The sequence below is a fragment of the Rhinolophus sinicus genome, chromosome 3 (assembly GCF_057876585.1).
Source record: "Rhinolophus sinicus isolate RSI-liver-muscle chromosome 3, RSI-T2T, whole genome shotgun sequence".
Lineage (NCBI taxonomy): Eukaryota > Metazoa > Chordata > Mammalia > Chiroptera > Rhinolophidae > Rhinolophus > Rhinolophus sinicus.
The window spans coordinates 171,539,546-171,553,932 of record NC_142503.1 but is presented as its reverse complement, the minus strand read 5'-3'; the positions used below and the strand labels follow the sequence as shown (position 1 = coordinate 171,553,932).

Here is a 14,387-nt window from a genome sequence, read left to right as displayed (position 1 = left end):
TTTTACAGTACATTTTTCCCACAGAACTGAAATCCTTTTTAAATCCTTATATTATCATATCATCACTTTTAGGGCACATATTACTTACCCTATTTTATAGATGGAAAAATCAAAGCCCAAAACTACTATAAAGTAAGCTGGCTCAGCATTAGGGAAAAGCCAGGAATATTACCCAGTCTCTTAAACTCTCAGTGCAATATTCTTTCCATTAGGCAAAGAACATTTCCCATGGTGTGAAATCTAGCATCAGGACCCAGGAAAACTCCTCCTCCACAGCCTTTTACATATGCGTACAGGCGCACATGCTTGTGAACAAATATACTCTTTTGGGTTTTTCTTGCTCCCAGGATTTCCTGATATATCTCCCTTAACATAAACACGAGACTGAATACATAAGTACACTGTAACTCCCAAGTGGGCCAAGAGATCTTTTTAAATAATAATTTTAACATTATCTTATAGTACAAATGATATCCTTATGCTCAAAATAACTTCCAGGACAGAAAAAAAATAGAACATCGAAAAGCAAAATCATGACCAGTGGCAATTAATGAAGCCTAAGAATAAAGTGCAATCGAAAAGCTATAAATGTGATAGCTTCATCTCACGGCCCTGTTAGGGTAAGACAGGAGTCACGTACAATATCCATAATACTCCTTCCTCATTTCCTCGTTTCCCCAGGAAGATAGCTAATTTCAGAAATATGGGCTTAATATATTTGTTGAATGTATAAATAAGTGAAAAAAGGAAGAAAGGTCTCCCTGTGGCCTAAAGTGAACTCTGGAACCTGTTTTTGGGTGAAGCTATGAACATTAAACGGTAAAGTTCACAGTACTTTGTAAAGGCACATATCCCTGCTACTACATAGCATTTTATGAGGAACAAATCAGATTCTTACCCAATAACTGGATGTTTGAAGCCAAGCTTCTTGGTGGCCTCTTCTATCTCCTTTTCCAGCCAGGGTTGTGGGCGGATCAAGTATTTGACGAACTGAGACACCCACCACACTGCAGGATCACCATGCACTCGAACAAGACGGTCTGCAAGGTCTTCCGGTACAGCCAGCGGTAAATAAGGAGGACGAGGATGAAGGCTGTCTACTATGGGGAGCTCGACCACCTGAACATTTTTGTCTTTTATTTCACCTGAGAGAATATCCAAATATCATCATCACCACACTGTATTCCTCATACAACCACCATTTAACAAGAACTCACTCTGGGTGTATCACCTTCATAGAAACTTCTAATGAAGTATTATAATTTTCACTTTACACAGGCAGTTAAGTAACTTGCCCAAGGTGTTAGTGCAAAAGTGACAGAGCTGAATTTCACGTTCAGGTTGGTGTGCCTCTCAAGTCCATAGTCTTCTTTCCGTACCCCAGATAAAGATGGTATCCAGCACTCAAAGTATCTAATCAGAAAATAACCATGTTGCCAGTGGACAAAGCCAGCTAGGCAAAGTGCTGGTTTTTGTAATTGTTGTTTTGTTAATTAGACAATAGAGTGTTCTCTAAACTTCCAGCTTGTCATTACAGCAAATGGTCCTTGCATTAGTTTCATGACAGAGCAAATGACTCTAGAGATATCTAAAGATTACAATTGTAAGAGAAGACTCTATATCTTTTGAAGAAAAAAAAAATTAGGTAATTCTAAAGTCTTTTTTTTCTTGGCCAAAGTAGACCTATTATGTTCTCAATTATGATAATAGAATCTGTGTTTACCTAGATAATACTTTAAAGTTAGAACAGAGATTAGATGCTAATTTTTGTAGATGATGATTAGTTTCAGAATCCAGTTACTATATATCATTAGAGTTAAGAATATATCATTAATGTTTGTGTTTTCCCGAAAATAAGACCCAGCCGGACCATCATCTTTAATGTGTCTTTTGGAGCAAAAATTAATATAAGACCCAGTATTATATTATATTATATAAGACTCGGTATATTATATTACATTATATTATATTTATTATACATATTATATTACATTATATTATGTTATACCCAGTATATTATATTATATTATATTATATTATATTATATTATATTATATTATTATATTACATTATACATTATAGATATAATGTATAGTACATTATACATTATACATATAATGTATATTACATTATACATATAATATATATTACATTATACATATAATATGATACGTTATTATATATTATATTACATTACATTATATTTATTATATTATAGACCGGGTCTTATATTATCGTAAAATAAGACTGGTTCTTATATTAATTTTTGCTCCAAAAGACGTATTAGAGCTGCTCGTCTGGCTAGGTCTTATTTCCAGGGAAACACAGTATTAATTCTATAATGCAATAAGAACAAACCAAAATGTGATAGCCAACATCCCTAAAGTTTACTTTCCGTATTAAAGACCACGTAGCAATAACTAGAAGACACAAAGATACCCGGCAGAGATTTCACAAATATAAAATGTGCAGAATAAAACTTTCAATAACAGAAAATATTAACCTGAACATAAAAAATAACTCCAGTAAAGGTGTTGTCATTGTGCATAATAAATTAGAATCACAGTTAGTCAATGGACCATTAAAGAACGTACGTGTAGAGAATAAACCTACAATACATTTAAAATGTATTCACCAGAATGAAACACAATCTTCAAATTGTGTTTTTCTGCATATATGCAAAATGTTTTAAAATAAATTACATGATCTGGGAATATAATCACTCAAACCAAATGCATAGTGATTAGAAAGTCAGTTGGTATAACTAAGAATTAAAAACGTCTGGTTAATATTCTTTTTCTCTGATATGTAAAACTCATTTCAGGATTCTTAGAACAAAGCCCTTGAAACATGACATTTGCTGCATGAATAAATAGGAATTAAAAAACTTACCACCAGTACTGCAGTTCATCTAGGGTGCCAGTTAAGAAAGAGTTGGGCAACTTTATCAGATGAGAAACTGTAATTAAGAGTGTTTGGGAAAAAGGGAGCTGCATTTTAAATTAAACTCTAATAGTCTCCCTAAGGCCAGGAAAATTGGGTGCTTTCCCTGACGTGGATGATAAGAGCAGTAGTACATGAATTAGAGAGAAAACAAGGAAGGGAGAAAGGCAGTTCTTTTTTATAAAAAACAAAGAGAGAAATAAAGGAAGACCCTACCCTCTCATATATGACCATAAACAAAAGCAAAATTAGTAGGGCTACCTTCCTTTTGTGATTCCTTCCTAACAAGGTTATTCTAAATGTTCCATGTAACTAGCTCCAAACTGTACTTACATGAAAGTATTACCCTCTGATTGGCCCCAGGCATCTTCTTTAAAGCCAGCCCTATTGACAGCTTTCAGAAACAAAACTATGCCTATACCTTCAAGACAGAGAACTCAATTTATTTTTGTTGATTCTTTGTGATTTATTCACTTGTTCTGATATTAATTGAATACTACTATGTGCCAAATACTGTTATTAGGCACAGTATATAGTGATGACATGATTCTTGTCCTCCAAAATTTCCAGCTCAAAAACCTCACCCAGAACTAGACTGTTTCCAGTGAAAGAAAAATATCATCACCAACAAATATGCTACCAAAAAAAATCAATATTACAGTGCCCAGTAAAATATGAAGAAAAGAGTATCTATATTTGTAAATGGGAAAAAACTGGCATAGAATAAAAGGTTAACTTCCTTAATAATGACATATTTAAAAATGAAAGAAAATAACATAGTACATGCTATGTAAGGTCCCTTCTTTTACTTTGCCACGTAACATCTTTTATTCTATTGGAATACACATTCAAAACAATTTAAATCTGGAATAGATCCTAGAGATAATCTTATGCAGTGTTTCTAAAACTTTAGTCATTTACATACCACCTTTATAACTTTTACCACATCTATCTGCACTATTTAATGTTTTAAAATTTCACTTTTCAAAACTTAAATGAATTTATTTTTATAGATGGTAGCTATAAATATAATTTCACTGAAAACAAAACCATGTTATTAAATTCTAGTATATAGATACTGTTGCTTATTAAAGGGCTCTGAGCTCAAGCCAGCTTGCTATTAAAAAGGAGATTATTAGTGAGGTTTTAATGGCTGATAATTGCTTTTCCCCTTACATCTCCTATGAGTTTGAAACGAAATGAGAAACAGAAAGAGGAATAAAATGACAACCTAAATATCAGCTCGATTACCAATAAGGATGAATTGGAGAATAGGGATTTTTTGGGGCGTTTTTGCCTCATGGGTTTCCGAATAGTTCCCACCCAGTCCTAAGTGGAGTCTGTCAGCCAAGGCCTACTGCAAGGTGGAGGAGGACACACATGTACTCTGAGACTGGGCCACACCATGGAGAAGCCAGAAAGACCTGTGCCTCACGTGATTGGTTCCTCCTCCCAGACTCACCAGTTGTAAAACACACTCCTTTCCTTGCAAGTGGAAGGGAAATGAGGTAGACAGAAAGAGCAAAAAACCACTTCTGTACTTTCCCTTTCTAAGGAATTTATTTCCTTTGTATGGAAACTCTTGAGGAAAGAAGGAGTCACAGTACCCACCCCTGCCCACCTCCACCCTCACCCCCAAACAATTACCCCATATTAAAGAACTATTCAAGATATCTTGATATCAAATAGAGACTTTATCTTTGGCATAATCAGAAAGACTGAAAAAGAAATAACTTTCTCAACTATGTGTGATTCAATGCTTGTTTTAATATTTTATCAGGAAACTGCCTGAAATTATCTCACATGTCAGCTAGAATCATCTCTAGTAATCTGTTGTAAGTTTCAGTTTGGGAAACACAGATTTAAACTCCCTCATTTTACAGAGGAAACAAACTAAGAGAGGTTAAGTGAACTTCTTAAAGATAATACAGCTAATAAAATGGCTAGGATCAGACTCTAGTGTTTACTCCATGACTTATATGACATTCTGCTTTCTGGAACATATATATATATATATAATATATATATATAATATTTAAATCATTTAAGTATGGCCCTTTTGATCCGTCAGAGTGTCCTGCCATTCTACTAAGATTTTAGTGTTGGGAGGCAAAAAAAAAAAAAAAAGCACTGCATCAACCTTCCATCAAGAGAATAAGTCATACATAAGTCAAAACTAGCCATTTGAAAAGAAAGTAGCCTGGGCATTACATAATTGACTGCCCAGTTCAACTGGAATTGATATGATCATTACTGATTATTTCAGGGACTCATTTTCAAGACTACCTCCTCTTGTTGATCATTCTGTTTTATAAGGTCATTCTCTTTGCTAAGGGTAGATAAGACTCAAAAGGCTTGTTAGTGCTCTCTTCCAGGAGCATACATAGCTCTTTGAAAGGGAGGATCTCCATAGTTGCATGCGAGCACCTCCAGAGAAGCCCTCCTCCTTACTAGTCAATTCATTACAGCCACATTTAAAAGCATTACTCTGTCATCATTCCCTGTGAGTAAGACAGAGAAGAGACACTAGCCCTGGAGCTAGTCAATTAGTTATTAGTCTTCAGTAGACTCAAGAGAAAGGACTTGGAAAGCTTAAGATCCGCCATGAATGAATAGGTTCTGCTATAATGAAAAATGTCTCAAGGGTGGAAAAGATTGTGGGTCGCAGTCCACAGATTTCTTCTGCATTTACTGTCTTGTTTCTTCGGTTGCTACTAAGCACTTTAGTTGCTATCACTCTGATTTGTGAAAGAAACAAAAACTCAAGAGGGGGAACTCCCCTGAAGACAGAACCCAGAGCTCAGAATGGTCAAGGGAAAGAGATATGGAATAGGATTGCCAGTTGAGAAAAATCTCCAGAAGGACATAATTACCTGGAACTTAAATTTCCCTTGGGGGATGAGGGGATTATGAGTAACTTTTTGGCACTGCCAAATCAGAAAAGCTGTCTGCTTTCTGAACTCAAGCCTCTTACAGAGGTTTCCCTCAATCCCCCCCATAGGTCCAGACATCCCCCAAACAGGTACAGAGGGATAGAATGAGGTTTTCAATTCCCTTCCTAAGAGTTGCCTTGAATGGTTGTGGTGCTAGGTGCCATCACTCCCAACAGCCATTCCAAGGACTGTGCCAACTGCTGAGACTCATAGCCCTATTTGAGGCTAGAGCAGGGAGAGACATAAACAAAATATATCAAGACAAATGCCTATGACTGTACTGCATAGTGATTATGAGTATGGGGTTTGGAATCACAAAAACGGGTGTTCAAATCCTCTCTCTATCACTATCAGTTGTGTTACCCTGGATAAGTTATATTTAACTTCACCCCAGTTTCTTCTGAAAAATGGCATCGATAATAGCACCGTACTCATCTGTAAAATGGGATTAATAATAGTATCTTGCTCAATGAGTTATTCTAAGGTCAAAATACTGCACAGAGAAAGGTCAGCACGATGTCTGATGCACAATAATTCTAAAAAAAATGTTAGTTCTTTATCCTGGGATCAGTTCTGCTGAACAGTTCTTAAGAAGCTGGCTCTAGTTTGGTCCAGGAAGAGATTATTTGCCAAAATATCGCCTTCTCTGAAAAATGTACCATTTCAGTGAGACAAAGATATGTTCCCAAATATTTTAGATATAAGGAGATATAAGATATACACCCAAAGTAAATCTTATTCATACTGTTCACCATAGGCAATAGAATAATGACCAGTTTTTATTTTTTTTTTTCAAAATATTCAACAAATGTCCAAACTGAAGAGCTGCAACTCCAAGCTATCTGAAAGTTCTCACAGAATTCTCACTAACATGATGAAAACCCTATTCTAACTGGAAGTACAGAACAGCAGTAAGGGGTCTAAACTAGTACGACTTCCTACTCCTATTGCAGCAAACAATTTTTATCCTTAAGTGATATCCCCAAAATCTCTCTGAACTTCTGGGATTTACATTTTCTTTAACTCTGTGTGGTCAAATATGATGCTGACTAAATTCTCACTAAACTCTCTGAGACTTGTTAGAGGAGACAAGAATAAAAACATACCAAGATCAAAAGTTAACTATTAATAGCTGTGAAACCTCTAGAGGCATGGGGGAGTTTTCTTGATTTTACAGCCATTAAAAAAAAAATCACGGGGGGTGGGGGGTGGGGGGTGGGAGATGAGGGTAAGGGGGATCGAATATATGGTGATGGAAGGAGAACTGACTCTGGGTGATGAACACACAACGGGATTTATAGATGATGTAATACAGAATTGTACACCTGAAATCTATGTAATTTTACTAACAATTGTCACCTCAATAAATTTAATAAAAAATAAAAAATAAAAAAAATCACATAAATGTGTGAGGTCTGTTCTTTGGAATTTTAAAAATGATGACATTGATATTATATCCTCATTTAATGAGGGAACTCTGTCTACATTTAAAATATGGAGGGAAGATACACTATTAAAAAGTGAACATCTGGAAGACTTTCCTTTTGTTTTTCAACTACTGCGGCTGATTGAGATATTTTTTTGAACTTGAATGAGCAACTGTCGCCTGCCATATGAATTCCATCACTGCTCTACTTAAGCAACAACTCAAAAGACTGTTATTACTGCCAGTTTGAAGCCTTCAACCAATTGAGTGAAAAGTTCTAAATTCAATCATACGAAACAGTGCAGTGTTAGCAACATTCTTAAGAATTAGCATATCACACTACGGGAATGATTGTGTGGCATTCTTATGAGAAGCTTGCTGCTTTTACTAGAAAGAGAAATGCCTTGCAAAAGCAACTAGACTCATGGTTCACTGACCTCAATGATATTCTGACAGACTTAACACTAGAAAGGGACTAAAAGAACGACAAATGGAAAATATGTAGTATCTTAGTGAGTTACACAGACCAGGGTAAGGCAGGCAGGACCGTGTCAAAAGAAAAAGACAGAAAAGATTTGCTGTACGACACAGAAGGCTCCCTGAAGTCATTCTTCATGTTTCTGAAATAAATTTAGTCATTTAACTTTTATATACATATATATGTTACTTTGCCAAAAAGTTCCATACGGTCCTCTGACAGCTTGCTCTTAAAGGGGATACTGCCAACAGTTTCTTTGATGATTCAGATTGCATAGGCCCTAGAACTCCATGGCTGGAGGTTTGAAGGAGTTTGTTGTTGTTCAATAATTTAGTGCTTTCTCTTAACTTCGAACTTCCTTCCAACCCAAAGGATCCCAAAGAATCCTAGAATAGCTTATCTTATTAGCAAGAAACAAGAGAATAGAGAAATGGAAATCAGTGGAAAGTCAAGACTTAATTTCATCAAATTTACTAAAGAGCCAACCCCCAACCTCTCTTCTCCCATTCTCATGAACAATTACAATCCCACTGTCACATTCCTCTTATTCCTTTCACATGTAGCGTCTCCTTGAAATAAACAGCCAGGAGGAAAGACCTCAAGGTAATAAATGGCCTTTTATTCCTTGAGAATCCCTGAAAGTGGTGACTGATGTGCAAGTGCCCTCAGGATCTCACAGGATGGAGCTGCCCGTTGGCATATGCTGAATTCCCTTCTGTTTTGGGGGAATTTTATAGCTGACTCTGTGATTAACACGTAGAGTCAGGAGTGCAAGGTTTCATGTTGGATTTACAGCTACTTGTAATTTCTCTAGTAAGTTATCCAATTATATTAAATCGGGAAGGCCTAATTTGGGTTTTCTGATGATAGGGTAATGGTCAATCCTAAAACACTAAGATACAAGAATTATAACAAGAAATTCTAGCTATGCTATGAGAGGAAAAAAAGAGCGTCATGTTGAAAGAAGGAAATAATAACAAAACAGTTAAGACTTTTGTGGGATGTGAGGAAAGAAGACAACTTAATCAAGTGTAGCACCTTTCTAAAGAAAGCACTATACAACATGCTGATAAAATAGACAAACAAGGGCTGGCACAGCAAATCTCCCTTGTACTGTATGCTGAATCCATCCATAAAGTACTAGCAGCTCCAAGAGTCATCCTCCATCATTCCCATCTTTAACTCTTGCTGCCATCTCTGACTGCAGAATATGTCTTCTTCACCAGCTTCCTCCTTTTCCACCTTGGAGTATGGCTTTATGTGCCAACCACAGCTCCCAATGTCACTGCTGCTGCCAATCTGGTACAAGTCACCTGACTCCCTCTTTCTCCTTTTCTGGCTTTTGTTACATCTCTAGAAAGAGAGCTAATACTTTACAATCTATAGCCTCAGGTGGCATAGCTAAAATACTGTAAAGACATTACTCAAAAAAATGGCTACATTTTACCCTTCTTGGTCTAATTGGGGAAAGGGTAGGGGATATCCATAAATGAAGAAAAAGAAATTTGAGGCAAAAGGCACAAAACCTTAACTAATAGAGCATGAAAAAGCAAGGAGCGGGAGGACACATGTAGCAAACAGAGCAAGGAGGAGATGTCTGAGATGGTGAGAAGCCGTCTTTTGCTTGTTAATGCTTTAAAAAGATAATACATTGTACAGAGTTGATGCTTAAAACAGGGACAGCACCACCCCACCCTTTTAGGACCTGGACTAAAATTTGCAAAGAAATACTTCTGTTACTCCCTTGCGAAGAAGTTTATCTACTGTTTCTCAACATATGCACCATGTTTTTTTAACCTGTAGTCAGGGATCTACCAGCAGGCCACAAAGTCTGACTCTGGTAGATCTCCAAATCAGAGGCCATCATTTTACCACAATCCAAATCATAAAGATTCTGGCAGGGATGAGAACCCAGAGTCTGTTCTTTCCATATGCTTTACTCCTTCTCAATGAGCCATGTTATAAGCCACTTTTAAAATCGTTTCTGCACCCACCCCCTCCTGTCCCAACTCCCTATCAGCAACGCTAAGTAAGAGCTAACATTTATTGAGCACCAACTATATGCCAAGTACTACATTAAATGTTTTCCATACATTATCCCAATTAATCCACAAAGTCTTTACGAGGCGAGTATTCTCTTATTTCCATTTTACAGATGAAGTTAGTAACTTGTTCAAGGTCATGCAGCTAGCGGTCAGAAACAGGAGTTGAACCCAGACATTCTGATTCCAGAGTCTGAAGTATGTACCTCCATCCCTGCTCTATTAACTTAAAGTTTCAGAAGAAGCCAAAGTCCAGATCTCTCTCTACAGTGCACATTAAATGGTTAAGAATTAATAATACCTTCACAATTTGATTGTAAAGACAATGTGAATTAGCCAACCTATGACAGTATTATTTCCTAATAGTTATATAATAAGCTTTCCATGAAGGAGAAATAGCCCACTTCAGGACAAAGAAAAAATCCGGAAGCAAATTATCATAGAGATTTATTTAAGTTGTAAATCACGCTCCCTATTATCTATTTATATACTTATTTTCAACTATCAAACATTAAAGCAAAAATACTTTGCAATCTGAAATACTTCTCTCCTTAAAAAATATTTCCTCCTTTAATTTCTTTAGTGGCATAGTTAGGAATAAATAAAAATAAATTCCAATTTATTCATGAAGACCATATAAATTAAAATATCTACTCCTGATTATATAATCCAAAATTCAGGATATAATAATTGATGGTATCCAAAATGAATCACACAATAATCGCAAGTATTTTGTATTTTAAGAAACAAATTTCAACCTTGATTATTACAATAATTAACTTTATTAGTGTTAGTGGAATTTCTAAAAGATTTTTAAAAATCACAGAAAGGACTTTTAGAGGTGATACAAAGTAATGTTTAAGTTAATTCAATAGATTACTAGACTGAATATACATGAATGGGGATGATCACAATTTTGCTTATATATGCATAATTTATTCATAAATTGTGCAATTTAACTACTATATCTCAAAAATAAAGAGAAATATTATTACTTAAGAGGATGGAGATCTTCCAAATGATAGGCTGATGTTCTTCTACCTAAAAAGATGAGAGCCGAGAGGAGATATGTTCGAAGCCTATAAAATCAAGAAAGATTTAGACAAGGTGTCCAAGAATGTGTTCACCAAATCTGAGAATTTAGGGACCTTTCATTGCTGCTTGAAAGAAGTACTTTAAGAATAAATAAAATAAAGCCTAATTTTACACAATAGGTAGAATTCTTATAGAACTCATTGCCCCCAAAGAAGGTAAAAGATAGAAATTATATGTTTGGGGAAAAATATGCATGTTTAGACCTTGACATCATGTATGGTAACTATTAAGTCCCACAAAATGTCACTGAGAACTACTGTTAAATCAGAGTACTGAACTGAATGAATCAGTGATATGACCCAAAATGCCCTTCTTAGGCTTCAATGCACAAGCAACATATACGACGAGATAATAAGACTGTATTATAGTATATTTTGGCTCTAAAGGATGCTTTTTCTTTGTGTACCAACAAACTATTATTCCTTTTCCTTGCAGTATGAAGATAAGAAGTAGATACAACATATAAACAAGAAAAGAATAAGAGGAGGAGAAACAGAATATTACTTATGCCTGCTGATATTGCTTGCTTGGTTAGAGTAGAATATAAAACTCATAAAATAAAGGATATTGGAGTTCTGAAGCTAGTGCTACATAGTTAACTAGTACTACATAGTTATGTTTTTTTGTTAGAATAAAACTTGTACATGACTATTACCTTTCAACAATATTAAACACCAAAAAATATTTATTGAGAACTGTTTTAGTCAAGGATCACTGGTTGCAAGAAATAGAAAACTAGTCAAATTAGTTCAAGTGAAAAATTACTGAAAGAATACAGGGAATTGCCAAGAAACGAAGAGCAGGAAGTACAACTGTATCTTATAGGACATGGGAAACCTTCAATGCTTACCGTCGTCTCTCTGGGGCCACATGGTCTGTGCAGGTCAGCTATACTCTCCTTTCTGCAAACTGACTTCTCTATGGGCTCAGGGCCCATCTTGGAAACAGCTTCAGTCTAGAGGATTTTACAACTCAGTCTCACCCTCATGAAAGCTAGAGTCTCTGTCTTATAATAATACTAACATTTACTGAGACCATTGGCTAAGTACTGCACTAAACGCTTATAAATATTATTTCTTTTAGTTACCAAAATGACTCTATAGGGCAAGTACTCTTATAGATGATCAGTGAAGGAATTAGAATCCAAATCCATCACTCCAGTTGGATTAGATTACCTCTCAACAGGGAATCTTATTGACACAGCTCAGCCTAAAGGATTAGTTTCCCAGGGTCAGGTAATCAATCACTTTGCCTATACAGCTGTGAATAAGCGCGCGTGCGTTTGTATGTGTCTTTGCAGGAGGGAAGGAGTGGTGACATGACATATACAAGACAGCAAGGGCTGTATTCCCCAAATAGATGCTTTTAGATGTTGTGGGGAGTTGATAACTGGTGTATAGAAACACTTTGGCTTTCAGAAATTTAAAATTTTAGAATTTTAACTCTCAGAACATAAGGCAATTTTAAGAACCATCCATGTATGTATCTCTGTCACTGTATTTACCAAGTTGTATTATAATTATGTTTTTGTGTATATTTGTTTTCCCCACAAGTCTGGAATGAGGATATAAACCTGAACCTAGTCATCCTGTTGCCTCAGCAACTACAACTATCCCAGCCACACAGAAATCACAAAATAAGTGTTTAATTGAATGAATGAATTTAATATATAAAATACTGTAATTAACATGGATGCCAGTCTTCTGCAGGAAACAATCACTTAGTAGGTGAGCCCACCTACTCATTCAGCATCACAATCACAATATTATGGGTAAATTTTGAGAATATCACCAGTTTTACTGCTTTAAAATGCAAAACAGCCAATACTACTTAGGTATCACCTTTATTTAAGAACTTCTTCCAGTCTCATAGATAACAAATACCTGGAAGATGGTATATAATTACTTGCTAAGCTACGTCTGTATAACACCTCGATTCTTCCTGTTGCTTCAAAAAGTACTTCGGAAATATAGTCATTCCGCCTTGGATCCACCAACCAGTTTTCAACTCTATACTACCTCAAGAGGATATGACAGGAAAGAAGATAATATTCATGCTTTTATTACTTTGTTATGATTTCACTGTACACTTTTCCAGGGACCTGAATCTATTTTCCTGGGCTTAAAGAATTATCTTTGAGAGTGACAAACACTATAGAAGCTATTTTTGTTATTTCTAGTTAATTTTTACATGATGTACAGAGGCTGATGAAATTGAAAATCAATGCTAGGCACGGACGGTTTAGGCATGTTTGTTTTATTGATAGAACAAAGTCTGTCCCTTCATTCAGAATTTTATAGGTTTCACACTGTATATTAATTTGAAGTAGATAATGAAATTAATTTTTAACAACCTCACTTAGACTATTTCTATATATAACATACACTATAAAATAAACATTATTTAAAACTAACATTTTCTTATCTTACTGCTTTTTATGATCATTGCCATTATTATAATAAAACATATACTGTTTTCATTTTCAGAGAATTTTCACGTATTAGTTCAGTGTATTTGCAACATAGCTCTCTATTCTTCTTCAGGCCTTCCTTCAAGGGAAACTATTTTACCAGAGCCTACAGTACTGAGGTTTTACCAATGCCTAACCAACCTGAGGGAGAGATATACCCATCTCAGATTCACTAAAAGACAGACCTAATTACAGCACAATAGAGTACTTCCCTTTCCCCATCCATACCACCATATGAATAAGGCTACTGAGTAATAGCAAAGGATTACAGCTAAAAGAACTGCCTATTTGGGGCAGCCAGATGGCTCGGTTGGAGTGCACGCTCTCAACCACAGGGTTTCCAGTTCGATTCCCACATGGGCCAGTGAGCTGCACCCTCCACAACTAGACTGAAGACAATGAGCTGCCGCTGGGCTTCCGGAGGGGGGGCCAGATGGCTCAGTTGGTTGGAATGTGGGCTCTCAAACAAGGTTGCCGGTTCAATTCCCAACCATGGGATGGTGAGCTGTGCCCCCTGCAACTAAAGATTGTAAACAGCGATTGGATTTGGAGCTGAGCTGCGCCCTCCATAGTTGGATTGAGGGACGACTTGGAGCTGGTGGGCCCTGGAGAAACACACTGTTCCCCAATATTCCCCAATTAAAAAAAAAAAAAAAAAAGAACTGCCTATTTAAAGAGTCTTCAAGAAAACCTGAAAACAAGGGAGACAAAAACAAAGATACTAGAGGTAAATTTAATATCTGATACCATGGCTACAGCTAACAGTTAACACAGCCTAACTCCTAGTCAGATAAACATAAAACCTGACACTAAAAGTCCACCTACTTCACTTTTGTTTTTGTTTTTTTTACCCAATATAGCAAATCCAGCTTTCAACAAAAAATTACAAGATATGCCAAAAGATGAAAAATACAGATTGTAAGCATACAGCAACCATAAGATCCAGACTCATCTATAGCAGAGATTTTGGAATTATCAGACTGGGAATTTAAAGTAACTA

General features: G+C 35.9%; 1 protein-coding gene across 4 annotated transcripts in view; it reads right to left on the bottom strand.

Annotated features, from left to right (window-relative positions):
* Positions 1-14,387, bottom strand: part of FUT8 (fucosyltransferase 8) — a 211,913-nt gene that overhangs the window by 14,504 nt on the left and 183,022 nt on the right. For all 4 annotated transcript variants that reach the window (XM_019733553.3, XM_019733552.3, XM_074327355.2 and 1 more), the window contains one exon: positions 899-1,145. In XM_019733553.3, the coding sequence (XP_019589112.1) occupies positions 899-1,145 (247 nt within the window). The remainder of the gene's footprint in view (positions 1-898; positions 1,146-14,387) is intronic.